The following is a 26,784-nucleotide window of genomic DNA, read 5'->3' on the forward strand; positions in this document are numbered from 1 at the left end:
AACAGAAATTTTAAATAATGATTAGGAATCAACAAGACTTATTCCCTAAAAATAGAAAACATGAAATAGAAATTAAAGAACATTCAAATAAATAGAGAGGCATTTCATGCTTATGAAATATTGTTAATATGGCAATTCTCCGCATATTATCTAGTTTCAATATAATCTCTATTAAAATCCTAGTAAGCTTTCCTTCAGAAACTGACAAGTTGAGGCCAAAATTTATATGGAAATAAAAAGGGCTAGGATAACTAAAAGAACTTTGGGAAAGAGCAAAGTTGGAGAACTACAATAATTGATTTTAAAACTTATTTTAAATTTACAGGAATCAAGACCGTGCATTACTGGCATAAAGATAGACATATATAGATCACTGGGATAAAACTTAGAATTCGGCAGTGAACCCTTACACTTACGGTCAATTGATTTTTGACAAAGGTGCCAAGACAATTCAATAGAAAAAGGAAATTCTTTCAACAAACGGTGCAATAAAATCAGCTATCCATAAGAGGGGAAAAAGATCTTTACTCCATACCTCACATTATATACACAAAATTTAATTCAAATAAAGAATTTCTAGATGAAATTGTAGAACACATGTGTCAAACACAAGGCCCGCGGGCCAAATCCATCCCGCCAGGCCTTGCAATGTGGCCCGCACCGCGCTGTCATCACTGCACTCCGCTGTCAGTTTATGACATTGTCAGTTTATGACTGTTCAGTAAACCATTCGGCCCGCGATTTAGGCTGGATTTTAGATTTTGGCCCCTTCTCTGATTGAGTTCGACACCCCTATTGTAGAATAAAAATCTTTATTGCTTTGGTTTAAACAAAGATTTCTTAAGATTTAGCACAAAAGGTGCAATCCATAAAGAAAATAGAAATATCAGTTGGACTACATTAAAATTACAATATTTTGCTCTTCAAGGACATCATTGAAGAAAATGAGACAAATCACAGAGTGTAAAAAATACTTACAAATTATGTATTTGGCAGATAATTTGTGTTCAGGATATATAAAGAACTCTTAAGACTTGATAATAAGACACACACAAAAAATCCCTCAGTTCTGAAAGTGGTAAAATATTTGAAAATACATTTCTCCAAAGTAAATACAGGAATGGCTTATAAGAACATGAAAAATATGCTCATCATCAATCATTACGAAATACAAAAATGAAAACCACAATAAAATATGAGAATAGCTACACACACACCTGAATAGCTATAATAAAATATACAGATGGTAACAAGGCTGTGAAGAAACTGTAACCTTAGCAACAGGAATGTAAAATGATAAATCCACTTAGGGGAAAAACAAAACTGAAAGTTAAGAAGATAAACATAATTTACCATATGACCCAGCAATTTTACTTCTAGACTAGAGGACTGCTGCATGAACTTTGTACACAGGGGTGGGAGTATGTCCCTCAGCCTGACCTGCACCCTCTCGTAATCCGGGACCCCTTGGGGAACATCCCTCTCACAATCCAGGACTGCTGACTCCTAACTGCTCACGTGCCTGCCTGCCTGATTGCCCCCAACCACCTCTGCCTGCCTGATCATCCCCAACCACTTCTGCCTGCCTGCCTAATCACCCCAACCACTCACCTGCCCGATCATCCCTAACCACTTTGTCAGCCTGCCCGATCACCCCTACCAGCCTCTGCCTCAGCCCCCGCTGCAGAGACTTCGTATGGAATGACGTCCAGAACGTCATTTGGCTGTCCAGTCTAATTAGCATATTATGCTTTTATTATTCTAGATAACTACTGAAGAGTAATGAAAGCACATGTCCATCCAGACTTGTATACAAATGTTTATAGCAACATTATGCAAATAATCCCAAACTAGAAACAATCCAACAATATTCATCAATTGCTAAGCTGATAAACAGAATATGTTATATCCAAACAACATAGTACAATTCAAAAATAAAAAGGAACCAACTATTGATATGTTCTATAACATGGGTGAATCTCAAAAGGCAATTCTAAGTAAAAGGAGCCAGAAACAATAGGTTATATACTGCATAATTCCATTTATACAAAGTATCCAGAAAAGGAAATATGCAGGAAGAGAAAACAGATCAGAGTTTGTCTGAGACTGAAGTGAAAGTGGGAATTGATTGCAAAAGAGTACAAAATAAATTTAGGGACAATGAAAATGTTCCAAAACTAAATGATGGTGACTGCACAACTCTATCAATTTATTGTTGTTTATCAGTAATTGTACACTTATAATGAATGAGTTTTATGGTATATGAATTATACTTTGATTTTAAAAAAAGTTGTCAAGTGCTCCTCTACATAAGTGGAGCAGTTGGCCTGAAGCAGATCTTTGCTGTGGGAAGAAGAACTTCAGTGAGCAACTTAATTATGTAAATGTAAGGTTGCTAGGCATCCATTACCTTGGGGGAATTAGGTAACAAAATCCTCTGTAGCTTGGTCAAGGCTGTTCCTTCTCAATACCCCATGGTATTGAGATCAGATCTACAACCCACTTTTCTAGATAATATCTTATTATATCTTTAAATCCTAAATTTTAATATTTTCACATATTTATGTATTATCCTATATAATAAAAGCCTAATATGCAAATTGTCCCCTCCATCGGGAGTTTGACAGAGTTCAACTGCTTGCAATAACATACACTGACCACCAGGGGGTGGCACGAAAACATGGTGCTAGCAGCGGACAGCATTGAAAGTGCTGCCGGTTTGAATGGGCCCTGACAAGAGTGGGATGGTAGAGCAGGTGAGTGGGCAGCAGCAGGCCAAGGTGGGTGTAAGTGAGGGCCCAATCGCTCCGCCAATTGCCCTGCTGACAGCAACAGCGGTGGTGGAGGGGTGCCTGGCCCCAATCCATCTCTCTGCAGGTGGATGATGGAGCAGGTGAGGGGGTGGTGCCAGGCCAAGATAGGTGTCAGGCGGGGCTGCAGAGCTGTGAGGCTGGGGGCACGAGCTAGGGCCCAATCTCCACGGATCACCCTGAGGGACCATACCCATGCACAAATTTGTATACCAGGCCTCTAGTCTATAATAATAAAAGTGTAATATGCTAATTAGACCAGATGACCTTCCAGGCGTCTTTCCTTCTGAACAAAGCCACAGCGGGCATGGGCTGCGGCTGCAGCAGCAGGCGGGGGCCGGGGCTAAGGCCCTTGCATGAATTTCATGCATCAGGCCTCTAGTTGTCTTATAATAAAATAACCCTTTCCCACTTTGAGTCTGAAAATTTTATTCACTTTGTAAAATGAAAATTCTATTCATTCTTCAGTATTCTCCAAAGCCCCATCTTCTCTTTAGTGTTAATTTCTTCTTACATTAAATGCCCACAGCAAGCTACTTACACACTTTTAAGCAACCATTTCACTATGCCTTGAATTGTTGTTTTATGTTTTCTTTTCCTACTCTTGCTTTTGAGGGTAAAAACTAGATCTTTTTCTTCCCAGACTTGTTCATAGACTGACGTAGTAAATACTCAAAATTTGAGTTTGCCAAATGAATAAAAACTGACCATTATATCCAGAAGTTTATGGAATAGTTGCTGGTGGAAAAGTAGATAAAAAGATAACGTGGAAGGTCTTTGAGCTTAGAAGTTACAATTATACAGATTCAATGGACTAAGAAATAAGCATGGAAGTGAATTGTCTTAAAGATTGTGAGCTTTGAAAAGTCAAACTTATGTTTGACCACATAAAGTGTTCTGTTATAACCATTTTAACTATCTGAAGAATCCTATATAAAATTGTTCATTTGTTCAATATAGTATTTATTTATTTACTTGAGGCCCAGTGCACAGATTTGTGCACAGTAAGAGGAAATTAATTAGCAGAAATATTTTAATATCGCTATTCTCTATAATACAAGTTTCTTTTTTTTAAAAAAAAAATATATTTTATTGATTTTGTACAGAGAGGAAGGGAGAGAGAGAGATAGAGTTAGAAACATCGATGAGAGAGAGTCATCGATCAGCTGCCTCTTGCACATCCCCTACTGGGGATATGCCCGCAACCAAGGTACATGCCCTTGACCGGAATCGAACCCGGGACCTTTCAGTCCCCAAGCTGACGCTCTATCCATTGAGCCAAACCGGTCTCGGCTATAATACAAGTTTCAAACAAATTCACTATCAACAATGATAGATCAAAACACATGCATGCGATTGGTGCCAGCAAAAACTTTATATGTATCATGCATGCACGAGTCAACGTTTATTTTTTTATTTACTTTCAATACCTTTATTGGTTTCAGAGAGGAAGGGAGAGGGAGAAACATCAATGATGAGAGAGAATCGTTGATCGGCTGCCTCCTGCATGTCCCACATGGGGGTCGAGCCCACAACTCGGACATGTGCCCCAACTGGGCATCGAACTGTGACCTCCTGATCCATAGGTCAATGCTCAACCACTGAGCCACGCCCACTGGCTCAACTTTTATTTTTAAATTGCCAGTGCATGTCATATGTACTGGTCAGTCAGATGGCCCGTTACTTAGTCTTTTACATATATAGATTTATTTAACTTAAATTCTTTATTGTTTAAAGTATTACACATGTCTCCTTTTCCCCCATTGACCTCTCCCCAGGTACTCCTACCCCCCCACCCAAACACATGCCATAACTCCTACTGTCTGTGTTTATTGGTTATGCTTATATGCATGCATACAAGTCCTTTGGTTGATCTCTTATTCCCCCCCATCCCCTTCCCCTCTGAGGTTTGACACAGTCTATTTGATATTTCTCTGTCTCTGGATCTCTTTTATTCATCAGTTTATGTTGTTCATTATATTCCACAAATGAGTGAGATCATGTGATATTTATCTTTCTCTGACTGGCTTATTTTGCTTAGCATAATGCTCTCCAAGTCCATCCACACTGCTTCGAATAGTAATAGTTCTTTCTTTTTTACAGCAGCCTAGTATTCCATTGTGTAGATGTACCACTGTTTTCTAATCCACTCATCTGCTGATGGGCACTTAAGCTGTTTCCAAATCTTAGTTATTGTGCTGCTATGAACATGGGGAAGCATATATCCTCTCTGATTGGTGTTTCTGATTTCTAGAGAATATATTCCTATAAATGGGATTACTGGATCAAGTGGCAGTTCCATCTTTAATTTTTTGAGGAAATTCCATACTGTTTCCACAGTGGCTGCACCAGGCTGCATTTCCATCAGCAGTGCCTGAGGGTTCCTTTTTCTTCATCAGTCCTTATCTTTTATTGATCAGATACATGCAAAAAAATGAAATTAGACCACCAACTTACCCCATACACAACAATAAACTCATAATGAATAAAGGACTTAAACATGAGATGGGAAAACAGAAAAATCTTAGAAGAATCTATAGGTAGCAAAAGATCAAATATATGTCGTACAATATTTTTACCAATACAGCTCCTAGGACAATGGAAACTAAGGAGAAAATAAACAAAGGGGACTACATAAAAATAAAAGCTTCTGCACAGCAAAAGAAACCATCAACAAAACAACAAGAAAACCTATCACAATGGAGAACATATTTGCCAATGTTATCTCCAATAAGGTTTTAACCTCCAAAATTTATAGGGAACTCATATATCTTAACAAAAGGAAGATAAACAATCCAATAAAAAATGGGCCAAGGATCTAAATAGACACGTTTAGAAAATGGACATACAAAAGGCCAAGAGACATATAAAAACATGCTCAAAGTCACTAATCAGCCAAGAGATGCAAATCAAACGACAATGAGGCACCATCTCACACCTGTCAGAATGGCTATCGATGCAGTATTTAAATCTAAGATTCACCAGTATGGACTTGTCTCTGCCAAAAAAAAACAGGCTGCCAAGTCCAGGAAAGGAGGATAAGTAATGTATTTGATATTTAGCTCTTCAGTCCTTAAAATGTTGTAATTAGACAGTCATTTAGTGTATAAAGTCCAATATTTAAAAATGTGCAAAGCTTCATCAAATTCATCACTATATAACTTAATACACCATTTACAATCCATTTTAAAGGAATTATTAAAAGTTAACTGTAATAAACCTGCTAGAAAGAGAACTCAATGAATGTTAATACTCCTGTTCATTTCAAGTCAAAATGAAAAGCAGAATTCCTCCATGTTTTTCTTTTGAGTTTCATGTACTTATATGTGCATGGAATCAGCTGTTAAATATTTATGTTATCAAACAGGAACTCCTGTTATTTAATTTAGTAGTAAAAGATGAAACACATTTAAAGCACCTGGAAACCACTATGTGGCCTTTATTCTGCATTTCTTCCTATACTTAATGTCACTAAAGAAGAAAGTTGGATTAAAACTCGTTATACTTCAAACACGTCTTAATTGGTAATGAATCTTTACTCCATAGTTTATGAACCTACTTTTTAAAATATTACTTGTAGCTTCTGTGCTTAGTTAATGTCTTAAAATAGCACTGTTGGAACAATCATATTCCAAGTATTTATTATCAAAAGATATTACATTCCTTTTTCTTGTCAAACAAGTTGTGCAAGTAAGCTGCTTTGAGTAGCTTTGAAGAATATGGTTTGCACAAAATCTTCATATAGTCAAAACTCCTTCCATAACTTATTCTATAAACGAGTAAAATTTTGAGCTTTCATCACAAAAATAAACCTTGGAATTTTGCACTGAAAGGATTCCTTTGTTTCTGTTGTATCAGTATTTTCTCCTCTATATCAACAGATTCCATAATAGGAAACAAGAGCTGTAAGCTCACCATGCTCATTATTACATATATAAAATTATTGTGTGTATTTGATATTTTCGGGATATGAAAGACAGAAGAGTTAAAGAACACTTGATTAATGAACACTTGGTTACTATTTTAGTTTTTCTTGTATCATGCCTATTATTTGAAGGTTACAAGGTTCTCCTAATTTTACTTGTACATAATCCTATTTATTTTATTTTGTGACATCGCAATAAAAAAAGTTAACAGCATTTTATCAGTGTGATTTTTCAAAGAAAAAAAAAAAAGTCATGGCTCATGATATCTTCCACAACTTATAATTTAAAATGTGGCTGGGACCGGTTTGGCTCAATGGATAGAGCGTCGGCTTGGGGACTAAAGGGTCTCGGGTTCGATTCTGGTCAAGGGCATGTACCTTGGTTGCGGGCATATCCCCAGTAGGGGGTGTGCAAGAGGCAGCTGATTGATGACTCTCATCGATGTTTCTAACTCTCTATCTCTCTCCCTTCCTCTCTGAACAAAATCAATAAAATATATTTAAAAAATAATAATAAAAAAAATGTGTCTCAGGGCCCCATACACTTTTAAAATGATGAAAGTGTAGCTCAAACATAACCTTTAATCATTACAAGCCCATGATACTTATTCAAGATACATTTATTAAATACCCACTATTTTGAGGAATAGGTATTCGTGAAACAAAAACAAGTTCAGTATTATACTCATTCCTCATTGAACTTTGAATTAAAAGATCTTTGAAATGCATAAACAAGATTTTTTTTATAGAGAGCAAAGAATGAGTAATAAACTTCTGTTGCTTGGTAAATTTTAATAATATACTATTATTTCAATATTCATTAGTCCATTAACTTGAAGATATTTGAAATTCCTCTTCTATTAACTTACTATGTAGTAAGAATTAATTATAAATAAGGAAAACCTTCAGAGTAAAAAACATTGTACAAATTCTTTACTTTCTTTCTCAAATACCTTGAAGGTAAAAAAAAAAAAAATCAGATGGAGAAAAAAACACACAAAACCTCAATAAGCTTCTATAGAACTATGAAGGTACTGTATAAACCAGGGAGTAAATTTTGTAAACCACTCTTGTTTCTGTTGAAACTGAGGCTCCCCCCACCCCCCTTAACTGCTATGAAATATATAAACAAAACGAGGCAAAACCTATGTTTGATGATCAAACAAACATACCAAAAAGGGCAAGAGCAATAAGGGTAGTTCTACTGTTCCTTTAATCAGAGAAACAAAAATACCTGGGGGAAGATTCAAAGCATAATGTGGAATGGAGGTACCGGTATTGTTTATATGTGAAATACATCTTTAAAGTTCATGTCACCAAATATGGTTACATATCACTCTTGTAGCAAAGCAAGCAATAAATCCAAGCATTTTTAACATGCCTGGGAAGAATGTGATGCATGCATAAACAACTCCCCCCTTTAACCATAATTATAAGTAACATAAAATGTAATGATGAATACTTTTGATTTTTTAAGATGTTATAAATTTAAGATTTCACATAGACTAATCATGCTATGCTTTGATATTAGAAATCCTGCTTGCAAAACTAAAGTAACTTTCACACGTGTTTAAAAACAAAAGTTGGCAAATAAATGAGAAATTTAATCAAAAATTCAAGAATTTTCTGTGTCCTTTCAAATGTTAAGGCTTATACAGCCAAGAAATTTTAAGAAATAAACTATTCATTGTTTCTAACATTTAGACATTTCAGTTTTATATGAGAACAACAACAACCAAAAAAAGCAAAACCACCAGAAACAGACACTAGAAATGACGTAAACATTCTGTAGAGGTTTCCCACTGATATTCCAAAGTTGCAGATAAAACAAAATAATGAGCTACATGGTTCAGCTCAACTTATAATCGAGTTTTTGTGGAACTCTTTCAACTTCAACTCGCAAAATGTCCTTGTGCAAATCATAAAAAGATAAACAATACACAGTTCTCTATGTTTGATTCTAAAACTCCAGTTAGCATTTTTGCTCCCAGTCATAATGTATTAGTTAAAAACAAAACTTACTTGATCTGTCCCATAAGGCAGTATGTTCAGAGAAATGAAGGCTGTCATTTTCCAGGGCTGCTTTCTGATCATGTGCAGTACCTTTAGAGTGTCTATGAAACAATCGGCTAGCAAAACCTTCCAGTTTCTGAAGAGCAGTTGTACCTGAATACTGGCTACCGGAGACTTCTCTATAAGCTGCCATTCACGTGTATTTACACTTTACTTAAAGGAGCTGAAAATTCTTCCAGAAGGAGCTCAACAAGTTCTCACACAGAAGCTAAGAGCTATGCATGTGTCAAACTTCCTGTTTGCAGGGTATTCAAACCACTACTGCTGTTCTGTTTCCTGTTAATATAAAACAGCACATTACTGAGCCCTTCTTAGCAAAACTCTTCATCTCAACCAGGGTTGAGGATTCTAAAGATCTGAAATATAGATCTAAAAGGCTCTATGTTTAAGAGTGTTTTAATATCAATATGCAGGTTAACTAGAGCACTAACTATAAAGCTTATCTATACATAGTAGGTTGGTTTTTTTTAAAAAAAGGAAAAGTAGTTAAATATGTATTACTATCCAATGCAAACAAGTAAAGGTGCATATAAAAAAAAACACACTGTCAAAATATGTTAAAATGGTCATGTGTGTTTTCTAGGAATTCAGCTAATGTACGGATTTTAAGACTTATAAACAGTTAACTTTTCATCAAAAACTGGTATGGGACAGATATTGAAAAATTTGTAAGACAAATTTATAACATATTTTAACTAACAAAAAAATCTGAACTAGCACTTAAGAAACCTCATTGACTTAAGTCTTAATACATACAGGAATGTGAAAAACATAGTACTGTATGCTAGTATCGCTTATCAAACCTACAATCTGCTTTCAAGTATCTATGAGCAGTACATTTTAAAACGTTTAAAAATTTCAAAACACACATAAAATATAAGACTTAAAATTACAAAATCAGCCATAGCAAGAAATTTCAATTGAAAGGAAAAAATTCCTTCTAGTCGACTGAGACAGGTTAACTTTTAAACATAACACAGAGAACAGAGCTTACCTGACCTCTGATTTAAAAGTCTCACTTAGCGTGCCTTCAATTAAAAATAAAACTTGCCACTGTCCATTTGCAGGAAAAAAGTAACCTGTGACATATAATAATGTTTTTTGAGTACTTGTCTTGTTACACTAATTAAAAAATGAGAAGTCTGAGTGGTTTTCTCTTTAGAAGCTCTACATAGGAGGAGGGACAGAGGGAGGAAGAAAAGAAAGAAAGGAGAGGGGGAGAGAGAGGGAGAGGGAAGAGAAGGAAAGAGAGAGAGGGGAGGAGAGAAGAGGGAGAAAGAACCTTTTAAAATAATCTATCTAAAAAATATCTAAGTCCAAGCTTCTTTCCAGCTACTTGACAAATAGAATAGGAATAATGAAAAATAGAAAACATAGGAACAAAAATATAATCAAAGACAACACATAACCACACACACACACACACACACACACACACACACACACACAAAATACTGACTAAAGAACTTGCCCAAATAACAGCTTATTTATGTACTTTGTTTTGTGTAATAAAATTAATATCAATCTAAACAAACAAATAACAGTATCTCGAAGACTAAACTTAAATTTGTAGCTCTCTTTATGAGTGTGCATATAATAATAGATCATTTGTCTTAACATCTGACAGTGCTTTAACACAAAACAGATACCGAACAAGTGCCTGCACTCTTCAACAAACATCTGCACAGCCAGGCCGACTATGGACAGAAGTAGATAAAATTCCTGAATTCTTTGACTTGCTCTCTTGAGAGAGATTTGTTCACTTCAAGGCTCACCACAATGTCACCTCCTCACTGAAGTTTTCCACATACTTCCTAGAAAAATAAACTGCTTTCTTTTGTTTCCTTGATCTTAAAAAATTGCCGTTTATAAATACATGCCTCAAATTGTGAATTATTTGAATTCATAAATGCAATATATGATTTACATACTCGATAAATAGATGTTGAAGTATCCATTCATTTTTAACAAATTAAAAGTCTAAGTAAAACGATCAAACACTTGAATATATTTTATTTGATAGTTCACAGTTGCAAATTATCCAACAAGCACCAAGTTGTTCATATATAAAAACAACAGCCACAGAAGTAATGTCATTTAACTCCTTTTTCTCTATATTCAATCAGTTACTAAATTTTATTCACTTTTTGAGTTTTGTTTTTATTAGTGCAAATGTGGATTTCTCAAATAACTTCTTGTTTTCTCTGTGTCTAGTTATTTCTTCCAATCACTCATCTCTGACATATTAACTTCCTCAAAATATTACACTCACGGTATTCCCTGTCAATGCACAAACATCCTACCATTTCTGCCTCACCATGTTCACTTTTAACACAACATGGCCAGCCAGGCTTAAAAATCACTGTTGCTTGAGTTTAGTACAGATATTTCAGATTCCTTATTAGAACACTAAGAATAATTTATTTTAAAAGAATGCATAAACCTTAAAACAAAATTACTACAGGGAAAAGAAAGTAAGCCTCACTGGATAAATATCTAGCAAATGGTGTATGTGAAATCTGTACTTTTTAAAAAATTTTATTAAAGTGTTTCCATTTGTTGCAAAGTCCTTCCTTAAAGAAAGTAGAATCTTTAGTCCTCAGAGCAATGTTCCTATATATGGTAATGCGACCAGGAAGCTGTTGCTATGGAGGTACTCAGGCATTTGATTTTTATCAAAAGAACTCTTCTGCCATCTACTGCTGGAAAGAAACAACTGCAGCTTTAACTAAAACGGAATTCCTTCATAATTCAAATTAAAAAGGTATATTGCTTGTTATTCTTCCTGATGGATTCTTTCAGAACTTCAATTTGTACTAAGATGTCTAGTCATGTACCCAGAAATTGCTGTAATGCTATATCTTATACTTTACTAAGAGTTTAATTAAATAATGTATGATAAACTAAAGTGTAATCAACTTTAGGTTATAAAGTTCTTATTATTCATTCTGCATTTTATAAATTATAACAATTTTCAGAGTGAATTACTTTTGCTTGCCATAAAGTATCACAAAATATTTGTTTCTTATAGTTAATAAAATAACTCTTTGAATTTCCCACGTCCCTTTGATATACAATTGTGTGTGTGTGTGTGAGTTTGAGCGCTTACTTTCTAGTATTAATACTATGAAATTCCCCGTGCTCATTTTCTATGCTTCCTGCTTTAGTTCTAGAACCAGCCAAGGAGCCCTCACTCTGCTTAGTGGAGAAGGATATTAGAAACCAAGACCTGGGAACCAGGTGTGCTTGCAGGTTCTGGGGTGTTGTTGAAACTAGGCTCTTTCAGCTGACAAAAAAATATATGTACACACAATGTGTATATATACTGGTATCTATGAAGTATTTACATACATAACCATCTACAATAAGATAAATAAGTTATTTGTCTACAATAAGATCAATAAATTCTTGGTATTTTTCAACTTTAATTCATTATTGCATGATTCACTTTAGCTTTGTACTCTTGCTTATCTGAAAACTCCCACTCCAGTGAGCAACCTGGCTTTCACTATCCATTTACTTACTTGTTTAATTTCAGTATGCAAACGTGGCAGTATCAGAATTGTTAACCTGGTACCGTTTTAACACCTTCATTCTCATGGGAAACACCTCTGTCAAGCAGACTACACTTCTATGTACAGTTTTTTTTGTTTTGTTTTGTTTTGGTGTGTGTGTGGGTGTGTGTGTCTAGTCTAGTCTTACAGACTTCCAGATATTTCTAATGTACTTAGGTCAGTACCTTTAGCCTCGTTTTGAGTGGTGGTGTGATACATTTGTAATACATTTAAGATTGTTTTTGTCTCATTGAGATTTCATTCTGGGATCCCCTGACCTTCTAAATAAATGTTTTTAAAGTTCTGCATACATTAAGGTTTACTCTGTATAATGTAAGTGCTATGGGTTTGGACAAATGCATGTCATGTATCGCCAATTATATATCATAGACTAGAGCCATGGTTGTCAAACTGCAGCTCGCGAGCCACACGCGGCTCTTTGGCCCCTTGAATGTGGCTCTTCCACAAAATACCAAGGCCGGTGAGTCTATTTTGAAGAAGGAGAGTTAGAAGAAATTTAAGTTTAAAAAAATTTGGCTCTCAAAAGAAATTTCAATCGTTGTACTGTTGTTATTTGGCTCTGCTGACTAATGAGTTTGACGACCACTGGACTAGAGCATAGATTACCACGTTAGTAATCTGCTGTGTTTCCCTGATCTTTGGCACCTACCAACATTTTTTCTGGTGCTAGAATTCTTCCTTTCCCAAAATGGCATATAATAGAAAACATGCATTATACACACTTTTCAGACTCTTGTATCACTCAGCAATATGCATTTAAAACTCATGCATGTCTTTTTGTGGCTTTATTGCTCATTTCTTTTTATTGCTGAATAACACTGCATTGCATGGAACATCAGTTTGTCCTTCACCTACTGAAGGACACCTTGGTTGCCTCTAGTTTGAGGCAATTATGAACAAAGCTGCTATAACGTTCATGTGCAGGTTTTGTGTGAACACAGTTTTTAAATCAGTGGAGTAAATTTCTAGGCATGTGATTGCTGGATTGTATGCTCAGACTATGTTTAGTTTTGCAAGAAATTGCCGAAAGCAGGCACTTTCAAAGTGGCTGTTTTCATTACCACAGTAATGAGGAGTTCCTGTGCTCTGCATCCTTGCCATCAATCACAGTTAGTTGTGTGTGTCTTAATTTTAGCCATTCTAAAAGATACGTAGTATTTCTCATCATTGCTTTAATTTGCAGTTCCTTAATGACAAATGATTTTGAGTAAGTTTTCATATGCTTATTTGTCACCAGTATCTTCAGTGAGATATCTGCTCAGGCATTTTGCCCACTTTTTAATGGAATTGTCTGTTATCTTATAATTTTTGTTTGGTTAGAATTCACCAGTGAATCCATGTGTTCCTGATGCTTTGTTGTTTTTTTTAAATTGTTTAATTATAATTTTAAATTTTATTTAATTTTAATATAGACTTATTCAGATGATCTATTCTACTTGTGTGAGTTTTGGTAGTTTAAAAGTCTTTCAAGAAATTGATCCAGCCGAGGTTGGTTTGGCTCAGTGATAGAGCGTCGGTCTGCGGACTGAAGGGTCCCAGGTTCAATTCCGGTCTAGGGCATGTACATTGGTTGCAGGCACATCCCCCTGTAGGGGGTGTGCAAGAGGCAGCTGGTCGATGTTTCTCTCTCATTGATGTTTCTAGCTCTGTATCTCTCTCCCTTACTCTCTGTGAGAAATCAATAAAATATATTTTAAAAAGAAAAGAAATTGATCCATTTCATCTAAATTATCAAATCTGTGGGCATAGTGTTTCATAGTATTCCTTTCTTACTTTTTAATCCCCATAGAAACTATAGTGATACTCTAGCTTTCATTTCTGATATTGGTAATGTGTCTTCTATCTTTTTGCCCCTTGATTAGTCTGGCTAAATAACAATTTATCTTTTTGTAGAACAAAATTTTGTTTTTTTAATTTTTTTTCAATTTCATTGATTTCTTCTCTATGTTTTTCTTTTCTTTTGATTGCATTGGACTTAAATTGCTCTTCTTCTCTAGTTTCCTAAGGTGGAACCTTACATTACAGATTTTAGATATTTCTTCTTTCTAGTTATGCATTTATAAATTGCCCTCCATGCATTGCCTTTCTAAAGCCCCCAAATTGTGATAAATTATATTTTCATTATCACTTAGAAATATTTCAAAATTTATATTAACACTTCTTTGACCAATGTGTTATTTAGAAGTGTTTTTAATTTAATTTCTACACACTGGGGGATTTTCCAGCTGACTTTCTATTATCAATTTCTAGTTTAACTCCATTAATTCCATTGTGGCTTGTAATAACACTCTGCATAAGTATTATTTTTAAAAAAACTTGTTAAGGTGTGGTTCATGGCCCAGAATGCGATTTATCTTACTGAATGTTCCATGTAAGCTGAAGAAGAATGTATATTCTGCTGTTGTTGAATGGCATATTCTATAAATATTAATTAGATCAAGTTGATTGATAATTGTTTTTCCAATGCATCTACATACTGACTTTCTGCCTGCCTGATCTATTAATTATTGAAAGTATTCTTGAATATTGCCTACTTTTTCCATTAGAATCTTTAACATATTGATTAGTCAAAATAAATTCCCTATCTGATAAGTCAAATATCTGTAATATCTGAGTCTGGTTCTGACTGTTTAAACAGTCTTCAGACTGTTCTTGCATTTAAACATGCTATCTAATTTCTTGTTTAAAGTTCACCACGTAGCACTGGGCAATAGGAAAAGATACGAATAGACATTTACTGTGTAACTTGTTAATTTGGCCAGGAAGCAGGCTGTGTATAATGTTTGCTGTAGGCATCAGAAGCTTCACGCTCCTCTGGTGTTCTCGTTTGGTTTCCTTCACGGACTCTCCTCAGGACTCGCTCAGTGAGAGCCTACGCCTTGCAGCTCTTTCAGCTGTAACTCCTTGTTATTATACTGGAGCCCTGCTATAATATATATCTGCGTTTTTCCAGTTTTTTTTTCTTTTTCTTTTTGGTGTGTTGATATGAGGGTAAGGTGTGCAACAGGAAAAAAATATTCTATAATTTTAAGATTAAATCTCAATTTTTCAATTGGCCTATTCCTCTGAGCTGTACCTTCACAGTTTCTTCTCCAGTGGTATAGCTTTTTTCCTACCTTAACTTGAGGCAGGATGGCTAGAGGGGGCTGCAGTAAAAGGGATGATCACCCCAAACTGAGACAGAGCTCTTGTAAAGAATTTTCCCGAAAGAGCAAGCCTTTATCAGAAAATGCTATGTATATAGAGCCTTGGCCTGCTGACCGCAGGGTCCAGATTTGATTCTGATCAAGGGCATGTACCTAGGTTACAGGCTCCTCCCTGGCTGGGGCCCAGGTCAGGGTTCATGCAGGAGGCAACCAATCAAAGTGTCCCTCTCACACTGATGTTTCTCTCTGTCTCTCCCTCTCTCTCTCTTCCACTCTCTCTAAAAATGGAAACATATTCTCAGGTGAGGATAAAAAAAAAAGAAAGAAATGTCATATCCTATGAAAGACACATCTTGAAAATGCCTAAAAAAAGTTGTCATTTTTTTCGTGATGAAGCGACTGGAGTCCGTGTTGATGAAAACACCTTGGTGGCTTCAGTGGCTGGCAGTGGCTGCAGCAGCAGGGTTATGGCGCCTTTTCCTGAACAGCCTGGTCACCTCACGCAGAGGGTGGCCAGACTTCGGCTTAGGCCCACTCCCTAAGCCATCAGTAGGACATCCCCTGAGGGCTCCCAGTCTGTGAGAGGGGGCAGGCTGGGCTTAGGGGACACCCCCCCACCCCCCAGTGCATGAATTTCGTGCACCGGGCCCCTAGTAATAATAGTAACTTAACTTCCATATCTTGAGTACAACATTCCCTTTCTTAACTCTATGCCTTTGCACATACAATCTCCAGTTCTGGTTAAGAACTCTATTTGAAAGGTATACAAGGGACCTGTGATAGGCAGAATGACCCCTCCCCGCCCTCATTGGTTCCATCTATTCCCCGGAACCGGTAAACATATTACAATACATGGCGAAGGGGACTTTGCAGATGTAATTAGGTTACCAATTAGCAACCTTAAAATAGAGTCTTGTGGATCATCTAGGTGAGCCCCCTCTGATCACATTACATCTTAAAAATAGAAAACTTTCTCCAGCTGGAGCAGAAGAGCGCCAGGACAGAAAACTGTCAGGTTCCAAGCATGAAAACGTTTCGGCACACTACTGCTGGCTCAGGATATTCGTCCACATGCAAGCCAGAGAAGGGCCTCTAGGGCTTAGGCAGCCCCCGATGACAAACAGCAAAGACACAGAGACCTCAGTCCTAGAACAAAGAACTTGATTCTGCCATAATATGAATGAGGGTGGAAGTAGATTCTTCCCCAGAAATGACAGATAAGACCCTCCCAGAATTCTGACCTACAGAACTGTGAGCCAATAAAGGGGGTGTTGTTTCAAACCACAAAATGTATGGTTATTTGTTACAGCAGTAAAAGGAAATGAATACAGGCCTTAAACATAATAAGAAAACAGGAATGGGAAGAGTGGGATTCTATTTTCAGAGTATTGAAACATATGAAATATGAAAATATGAAACTTCTAATCGCGGATGATGCGGGCACTCTCTCCCTACAGACCTTACAACCCTTTATGTTGGTGGAACCTTCCTGATGAAACACTACTGGCGCACTAGCCAAGATCATGCCCAGGCAGCCCAATGGCTAACTCTCCATGGAGGTTTCTAAGTACCTGACACAGAAGGGGAGAAGGTGAAACTTATTCCTCCGACCCCCATCACCAGTACACAAAAGGAGCCACTCCTTGCACTCACAGGATCAGCCTAGATCAGGCCACGCGCCAGGCCTCAGGAATCTGACGGCAGTGAGGGAGGCAGGGTTCCCCACAACAGGGAGGTGAACACAAGGGACCGTAGGCTCAGACAGCAGCACTGCAAAAGCCCACCCAGAAAAATACAGTGTGCCCTTTTTCAGAAGTGCCATGCTGGAAGACTGCTCTTCCTCACTAAACACAAATGCTTGAACACTCATTCTTCGGGTGATGTATGACAAAGCATTCTGGATACGAAAGGCAGTACCACAGTAGTACTAGTATGAAATGTGAGAATGTGCAGGTAAACCAGGGTCAAAATGAAGCACAGACATCCCATTTTTATGTGTGAGAAATAACATAAATGACAATGGGTGCTGCCATCTCAGAGGAAGTGCCATGCATGTCTTATTCCTCAAACCTGGGGAATGATTGAAATGGGCAAAATAACCATTGGACTGGGCCAAAGCAACAGTTTATCTATTTCAAACTACTGTTTGCAAAGATAACAGGAAAGCACATTTTGACTGTGGGACTGAAAGAAGACATTCTTTAGAATCAGCACCACCTTGTATAGTTATAGGAATTTCTTAACTTATTACACTAATAGAAATTCCTTTCTTTTATTCATGGAATTTTTCCCATTCCCTTTCTTATGAAATATATTAACACCCACGTTATTGTACTGACCACACTGTATTATCCTATCTAATAAAGAGGGAGTATGCTAATTGACTGACACAACTTCACAAGATGGCTATGCCCACAGCCTCAAGATGGCAGCACCAAGTCCCCTCAGCCCCGCCTCATCCAACCTCAGTTTCCCAGTCCCCTCAGCCCAGCCTCATCCAGCCGGAGTCCCCCAGTCCCTTCAGACCCTAATGGGAAGGCAGCTGGGGGTGAATGAATAGTTGGGGATGATCAGGCCACCAGGGGAGCGGTTAGGGAGCTATCAGACTGGCAGGCAGAGTAGTAAGGGGCAATCAATCAGGCAGGTAGGCAGGTAAGTGGTTAGGAGCCAGCAGTCCTGGATTATGAGAGGGATGTCCAACTGCCAGTTTAGTCAAACATCTCCCAAGGGATCCCGATTGGAGAGGGTGCAGATTGGGTTGAGGGACAAACCCCCGCCCCCATGCATGAATTTCGTGCACTGGGCCTTTAGTAATTACATATTTATACTTCTAACTCTTCTAGTGTGCTCCTGCCATAATTGTCTACTTCTGGAATCCCACACCATGGTGATTACATAGTAAGCATTCAATATATGCTTTGAACTGATTAACTTTTTTTTTTTTAATATATTTTATTTATTTTGTAAAGAGAGGAAGGGAGAGAGATAGAGAGCCAGAAACATCGATGAGAGTCATAGAACAGCTGCCTCTTGCACACCCCCCACCGGGGATGTGCCCGCAACCAAGGTACATGCCCTTGACCGGAATCGAACCAGGGTCCCTTCAGTCCCCAAGCCGACGCTCTATCCATTGAGCCAAACCAGTTTCGGCTGAACTGATTAACTTTTTTAAGAGACATCATAACTCTTTCATGAGGTTTTCTTAAGTGAAGGATGAGTCAGGGACAGAAACACAGGGCCTTTGTCTGGCCCCAGTATATCACACACAGTTCTACTTTAGAAGGCTTCTACTTCTACTTCTACTACCTTCAGCTTCTCTATTTTAATTTCATCTTAGATATCTACACTAATAAAAGAGAAAAATGCTAATTGACTGTACCTTTGCTATGCCCACAGCCAATCAGAGCAAGTATGTAAATTAACCCAACAAAGATGGTGGTTAATTTGCATACGCAGGCGCTGATTGGCCTGGGTCCCGGGAACATCTTCTGGACCCAGGCTGCTCCTAGGCTGTAGGCCCGTAGGCCTTGAGCAGCAGGGGCCCAAAACACCCCCCGGCCACTCAGAGCCTATAAGTGCAGCCCCTGGGGAATGCTCCAGCACCCAGCAGCTGTTTGGGATCACACCCTCAGCCTAGGGTCTCAGGCCAGCAGTGGCTCTGCACCCATGAAGCGATCCCCTCCCAGCCCAGCCTGGGTTCTCAGCCACTGAGTCACACCAGCCAGGCAGACATGGAGGAATCTTAAGTGTTTCTTTTTCTATATATATATTTGTATTCATGTTTTACAGAGAGGAAGGGAAAGGAATAGAGAACTAGAAACATCTATGAGAGAGAATTATCGATCAGCTGCCTTCTGCACAGTCCCCACTGGCTATGTGCCCCCAACCTAGGTACATGGCCTTGACTGGAATCGAACCTGGGACCCTTGTGTCTGCAGGCTGTTGCTCCATCCACTGAGCCAAACTAGTTAGGGCTGTCTAATATGTTAAAGAAAAAAACCCTATCTAATAAAGAGGGAATATGCAGGGGAGGGCAGTTGGGGATGATCAGGACAGCAGGAGAGCATTTAGGTGTCGATCAGGCTGGCAGGGGAGTGGTTAGGGGGTGATCATGCTGGCAGGCAGAAGCAGCTAGGGGCAATCAGGCAAGCAGGCGAGCAGTTGGGAGCTAGCAGTCCAGGATTGTGAGAGGGATGCCTGACTGCCTGTTTAGGCCTGGCAGTCGGACATTCCCCGAGGGGTCCCAGATTGGAGCGGGTGCAGGTTCAGGTTGGGCTGAGGGACATACACCCCCGTGCATGAATTTTGTGCACCAGGCCTCTAGTAAAACTACAAAAATATAAAACTTATTGTCTAGGATATTTTGGAAACTATATACTTATATAAAATATGTAATATAGCCGGGACCGGTTTGGCTCAATGGATAGAGAGTCGGCTTGGGGACTGAAGGGCCCCGGGTTCGATTCCGGTCAAGGGCATGTACCTTGGTTGCGGGCATATCCCCAGTAGGGGGTGTGCAGGAGGCAGCTGATCGATGACTCTCTCTCATTGATGTTTCTAGCTCTCTATCTCTCTCCCTTCCTCTCTGTACAAAAATCAATAAAATATAAAAAAAAAAGTAATATATTCTAAATGTTGGAAGATTGATGATAGCACCAACTTACTATATGTCTGGCATTATTCTAAGCATTCTACATGAGGTAAATAAGGAATTTGTTCCTCACAACAACCTACCTTTACGATGAGTATTATTATCTCATTTTCCAGAGGCACAGAGTGGTAAAGTATGTTGAAAAGGTCACAAAATTGCAATATTCTATATTCTCTTTTAATTCCTCTCCCTACCTCCCCCAAGAAGTATATCATAGTTATTTTAAATGAATTACATTTTCCAGTTTTAAACCTCTACCCAAATGTTTTGGGGTTGTTTAGTTAATCCTCACGTGAGGATATTTTAGAGAGTGAAAGGAAGGGAGGGAGGACGAGAGGGGAAGGAACAGAAAAAGGGAGAGACAGAGAGATTGGCTGCTTCCTGAACTCATCTCGATGGGTAGGCTGGGGATCAAATCTGCAAACCGGGTATGTGCTCTTGACCAAGACTGGGAATCGAACACATAACTCTTCATTGCACAGACTGGTGCTCTAACCACTAAGCACATCAGTCAGGGTTCTACAAAAAAAAATTTTTTTTTTAAATGAAAATGAAGTTTTTTAATGAAGAGTCACAAATCCAAGGACATAAAGTACTAAGATTTCACTAATATGCATATGGTTTCAACTTTTAGAGTTCTAATGTTGACTACAATATTAGTTTCTCTATAAGAACTTAGCAGTAATTTAAATAACTTTCACTTGCAGATCACTCTCCAAATAATTTTGTTACTGTGACTGGGATAGCTAAAACCCTTGATATAGTTTTAACATCAAATAACGTCAGAAGAAACTTTAATATTCTGGAAAAGCCAAAAGTAGTTGTAACTGCACACTACTACCGTGTTTCCCCCAAAATACAATAAGACATCCCCTGAAAATGAGACCTAGCGCAACTTTGGGAGAAAAAATTAATGTTAAGACACTGTCTTATTTTTGGGGAAACAGGGTAGAAGCAAAGCCCCACACATCATCATGCAGCACCCTATTCTATAGACACGGACACATTTTAGAACTGAGAAGTAAATATGAGCCTTGGTCATTAGAATCACGCTATAGCTTAAAGTGACCACATGTGAAATCTCCCAGACCCCCAAATAAATGATCGGGTGCCAACCAGGCAGGGACAGGTAGATGACACTTAGTTCAGAGCAGTAAGAGTTGGAGTCAGCCAGAAGGTGGCAGAATGGGGCCATTTAAGCTTCACCTACAAATTCAGAAAAATATGTTATTGTCATTACTTTGGGTTTTAGCAATTTTAAATCCTTATACAAGTAAGGATTTTATAAACCAGAGATAGGTTAGAGTAGTATTTCATGTATATAAGTGAAACTATAAAATTCCCTCATAGACTGCCACGGTAGAAAATAACCCCCATTCTCTGTCTCTGAAAAAACCTTCCCTGCTTACAGAACCATATGAAAAAACAAAGTCCTCCAAAGTTCCCCATATCATCCCAATATTCCATTTGAATTCACTAACAATTCAATGAATTTTTGTAAATGTTGTATCATGTAACATATTTCATTCCCTAAATTCAATCATAGTTACTAAATTCTAATGGAAAAGTGAATTTTTAAAAAATATATATTTTTATTGATTTTAGAGAAGAAGAGAGGGAGAGAGAGACAGAAACATCAATGATGAGAGGAAATAATTGATCAGCTGCCTCCTGCACACCCCCTATTGGAGCTGGAATCTGCAACCCGGGCAGGTGCCCTGACTGGGGATTGAATCATGACCTCTTGGTTCACAGTCAACGCTCAACACTGAACCACACCATCCAGGTCAAAATAAAATATTTTGTAAAAACTCACATAACGTTAAAAACAAAAGTTGTTTTCATACTGGGTATTTAAAATGGGGTTTAGACACTGGCTTAATACATGGCAGGTTAATCATATTATTCTTCCTATTATATATTACATGTTTACAAGAATCTGTTTACTTTTATATTCCTAGTACCTATCATAGGACCCAGGACTATTTAAGGCCCTCAAACACATTTGCTCGATGGAGTAAAGGATTTCAAGGAGAAAACTGAGGGCTGAAAGCAAATAAGCAGACACCTGGGTGGCAGTCAAGAACTGTATTGGGAGGGAGCCCCACTTGCAATGGCAGGAAAATACGTCCATGTCCCATGGGCCCCAGGAAGAGGAGTGTGGGCAAGGGTGTCTAAAATGTCCAGCCAGAGACACATTCTCTCATAAAGAGAACCCAAACCCAAGTCCACAGCAGCTTTACTGTGAAGTTAAAATCTCAGCGCCCTCGGGTGTGAGGGCAGGGCCGGTCCCTCGCTCTCTAGGACAGACTCTAACATTGTGTGCACAAGGATATACGTTTTTGTAAGATTTGCAAAAGTAAGATATTTTAACTACAATTAGTTAAAACATCTGTCTCTCTTTGTTCCATCTTCTTCACACTTCCCATTATTTCAGATGCTAATGGATTGGCTGCAGGAATTTTAAGAGACTCTGCTAAGGTGAAATTAAGATGGGAATATGCCATTTTAGCTACAATTGGGAAGCTGTTTCAGATTTCCCAATAAAAAAGAAATTTCAGACTCATGATTTGAACATATGTGAGGAGAACCTAATTTTTCATCTCAAATTTGTGTTAAAAAAAACCAAGGTAAAATTTAGATAAAACCATAATGGAATATAAAACAGAATGAAAAGAAGCCATGAAATCAATAAATGTTAATCTTATTTAGAAAAGTGAGTAAAAGCAAAAATTTTCTAGATTACACAAAAGCACTAAATTAAAAGGAAATAATTCTAAATAAAAAATAATGAATGCATTGTTTCATAATTAAGTTAATGAAGAGAATATGCATGTTAGAAAAAATTTTTAAATCTCTTGTTGATTTGACACAAAATACTAACATTGACAGAGATACATAAAACTCTTAATAGCTACTACAATGAAGACACTGAAGACAAAATGATTACTGAATACTGCTAATTCAAAATTATTTAAGAATAATTATCGCCTAGAAAACCTGAAATGTCCTCGAACCTTAAAGCTCACATATGAAATTTATCAACCACCAGTATACGGTGGTGTTTCTTCAACCACAGAAAACACAGATGTGAGAACCAGCAGACAGAACATTGTATTAATATTAAGACCATGAATTGTAAGAACGATCATTTTTTTATGTACCACTTACAAAGAAGAAAGTACAATTAAACTAAAAGATAATACTTTATTAGTTACAATTTTATTTTTAAGATAACTATTTTACACCAATTTAGTCATAACTTTCTATTTATATCACATGGGCACCCATAAAATGAAAAACATACACACACATACACACACACACACACACACACACACACACACACACATATATATATATATATATATATATATATATATATATATATATACAAAAAAAAATTGGTTAAGAAATTCCTAAAACTCCTTCACATTCAGAGTCTGACTCTCTTAGGAATTATTTTTGAGTCACAATTAGTGCATTTTACACAATTAGTGCATTTTTACACAATTATTGTCCTTTCTGATATCAAGAACTTGTTGATGCCCTATTTCTTGGTTTTCTACTATCGTCTCCTAGATTTTCTCCCAAGTGGCGGATACCCCTTCATTTTAACATTTGTGTATGTGGAGACAATGACAATGACAATTATGTCACAAGCACTGCCTGACTGACAGTAACTACAAGATGCCACCAAGTTTAGGAAGCATCCTAATTTCAGAGACATTAAAATGTGAAAAAATATTATGAATTACCCATTTGAAAAATGTTTGCTTCCTTTCCCTGTGTCTTTGGACTCTGATGATTTAGAATTCTTAGTACGCTTGCAAGGGATACTTCTACCAAGGGGACGTAACAATGAATGCCTGGAAATAAAGCTAAGAGTGCCACCTAGGTATTCTGGTCTCTTCATTGCACTGGAATAATAGGCCAGAAGGGGTATTATTTTAACTTGAGAAATTAATTCTAGTTATCGGTGAAACACAGGTTCTTGTTATAAAATGAAGCAGGAAGAACAAGACTGAAACCTAGGAGACCTTGTGGAGTATTGAGTGTTTCGTTTTATTTTTTTTTTAGTCCCCCTTTTGCTCCCCATTGCCCCCCTGCACCCAGCTCCCAACCCACCCCAGGCCTTCACCCTCCTACTGTCTGTGTCCATAGATAAGATCTTTGGTTAATCTCTTCCTGAGCCCTGCCCAGTAACCACTTCCCTCTGAGATTCATGGTATCATGCATTATATATTTATCCTTTTTCCAGTTACTTTTATGAATGTACCATATTTTACTTAGCTGGTTCTCTATTAATAGGCCTTAAGGCTATTTGTTTCCATTATTACAAAGAATGTGATAATGAATGTCTGTATGTCTCCCTCTCCCCACCTGCATACCTACCACCCTCCCCCCCCCCCCCCCCCCCCGTGTGTGTGTGTGTGTGTGTGTGTGTGTTCCATAATTTTTATTTGTTCTGAAAGTCATGATATGTCTCTGGTCATAATTTCTTCCAGTTATCCCTCATACAAGGGTTGACTTTACCATCTCATGCTACAGTGTTTATAAAGTCTCTAACACCTTTTTAAAAAAACAACAACACTTTTATAGGAATACAATTTACATACCATAAAATTAATCAGTTTTAAGTGCTCAATTCAGTGGTGTTCTTAAAGTAAATTTATAGAATTGTGCAATTACCACTATCACTTAATTTTAGACCAGTTCCCGTCACCCCAAAAGGAACCCCATGCCCATTTGGAGTCAGTTTCCAGTCTTACCACTGGTCATGGGCAAAAATGAAATCACAATATGCATTCTTTTATGACTCACTTCTTCCAGTTACCATGTTTTTGAGGTTCATCCATGTCATAGCATGTCCCAATACTTTGTTATATTTTATTGCTCAATAGTATTCCATTGTAGGGATATGGCACCCCTGTTTCTCCAGTTGAGTTGTTTCCAATTTATGGCTATCCTATATAATAAAAATCTAATATGCAAATTGACCAAATGGCAGAATGACCAGTGGAGAGACTGGTTGCTATGATGAACACTGACCACCAGAGGGCAGACGCTTAATGCAGGAGCTGCCCTCAGCTCACAGGCCCCAGGCCAGCCCAAGGTGGGTGTCAGAGGGAGCCCCCCAGATTGCCCCTCCAGTCACCTCCCACAGAGACGTGAGAGGGCGGGGCCAGCGAGCAGGTGGCACCAGGCCGCCCCCGCTGGTCACCCCACACATCAATCCTGACTACCAGCCAGTCCTAGGGACCTACCCATGCATGAATTTCATTAACCAGGCCTCCCTCTAGTTATAAATGATGCTGCTATGAATATTCATATGTAAAAGCTTGTATGGACATATGCTTTTATTTCTCTTAGATAAATTTCTAGGAGTAAAACTGCTTAATAAGATAATTTAATGATTAACATTCTGACAAAATGCCAAGTGTTTCCAAAGTGGCTGCACCATTTCACATTCCCACCAGCAATATATGAACATTTCTTCTTTGTTTTTAAAGAAATATATTTTATTGATTTTTTACAGAGAGGAAGAGAGAGGGATAGAGAGTTAGAAACATTGATGAGAGAATCATCAATCAGCTGCCTCTTGCACACCCCTACTGGGGATGTGCCTGCAACCAAGGTACATGCCCTTGACCGGAATTGAACCTGGGATCTTTCAGTCCACAGGTCCACGCTCTATCCACTGAGCCAAACCAGTTTCGGCAAGATTTTGATTTCTTTATATCCTCAGCAGTGTTTGCCTTTTCCTTCTTCCTTTTCTTAATACATAACTTTTTATACATATATGTGTTTCTATTCAGAATATACCTAAAAAGTGAGTTTTTGGGTGACAGTTTATGGCTATTATCAGCTTAATAGATACAATCAAATCATCTCAGGAGTGGCTAGCCCAATTTACATGTAACAGGCTTATCATACATGATACTGTGTGACGTATTCATCTTTGCTAACCTGGTAAATGACAACAGATAAAACAAACAAAACAAACAAAAAAAAACACTCAATGTCTCATTTGAAGTCATATTTCATTGATATTAGTGAACTAAAATATATTTTCTATTGATCATGTAAATTTTATCTACAGTAATTTACCTATTCATATCCTTTATTATATTATTTCCTCATATTTTATATTTTTAAAAAAATTGATTTTAGAGAGAGAAAGGGAAAGAAGGGAGAGGGAGGGAGAAAGGGAGGGAGGGAGAGAAAGCAAGCACATGATCAGCTGCCTCCCGCATGTGCCCTGACCAGGAATTGAGCCCTCCACCTTTTGGTGTATGGGACAGTGTTCCAACCAACTGAGCCACACAGGCCAGGGCTCCTTCCTCTTTTTTTTATATTTTTGTTGACTTATAAAATGTGTGTGTTTATTATTTTTTTAAATTCTAGATATTAATCCTGTTAGTTTATGCATTGAAAATATTTTCTGTCAATCTCTTTTCTTAAGGAACTTGGAGTATCTCAGAGTTCTGAGTGAAAACGTTTCTCTAAACATACCCCCTTGAATCCCATGCCTAAGAGCTGAACCATCCATCTTAAGAGTATTTTTCATTGGTTTCCTGGGAGCCCTATGAAACATGCATAC

The 26,784-nt window shown here is 37.7% G+C and overlaps 1 protein-coding gene across 2 annotated transcripts in view; it reads right to left on the reverse strand.

Moving 5' to 3' along the window:
* PRKACB (protein kinase cAMP-activated catalytic subunit beta) overlaps positions 1–26,784 on the reverse strand; it is a 100,300-nt gene that overhangs the window by 58,767 nt on the left and 14,749 nt on the right. Inside the window, exons 1-2 of one of the 2 annotated variants that reach the window (XM_084873215.1) lie at positions 9,803–9,947; positions 8,758–9,084 (exon numbers count right to left, since the gene is read on the reverse strand). The exons of the other annotated variant lie outside the window; for it this stretch is intronic. Coding sequence (XP_084729341.1) covers positions 8,758–8,941 — 184 coding nt within the window. The 5' untranslated portion in view covers positions 8,942–9,084; positions 9,803–9,947. Of the gene's footprint in view, positions 1–8,757; positions 9,085–9,802; positions 9,948–26,784 lie in introns of those variants that run through there. 2 annotated transcript variants of the gene reach the window in all.

Source organism: Pipistrellus hanaki, assembly GCF_964339955.1.
Source record: "Pipistrellus hanaki genome assembly, chromosome: 2".
NCBI lineage: Eukaryota > Metazoa > Chordata > Mammalia > Chiroptera > Vespertilionidae > Pipistrellus > Pipistrellus hanaki.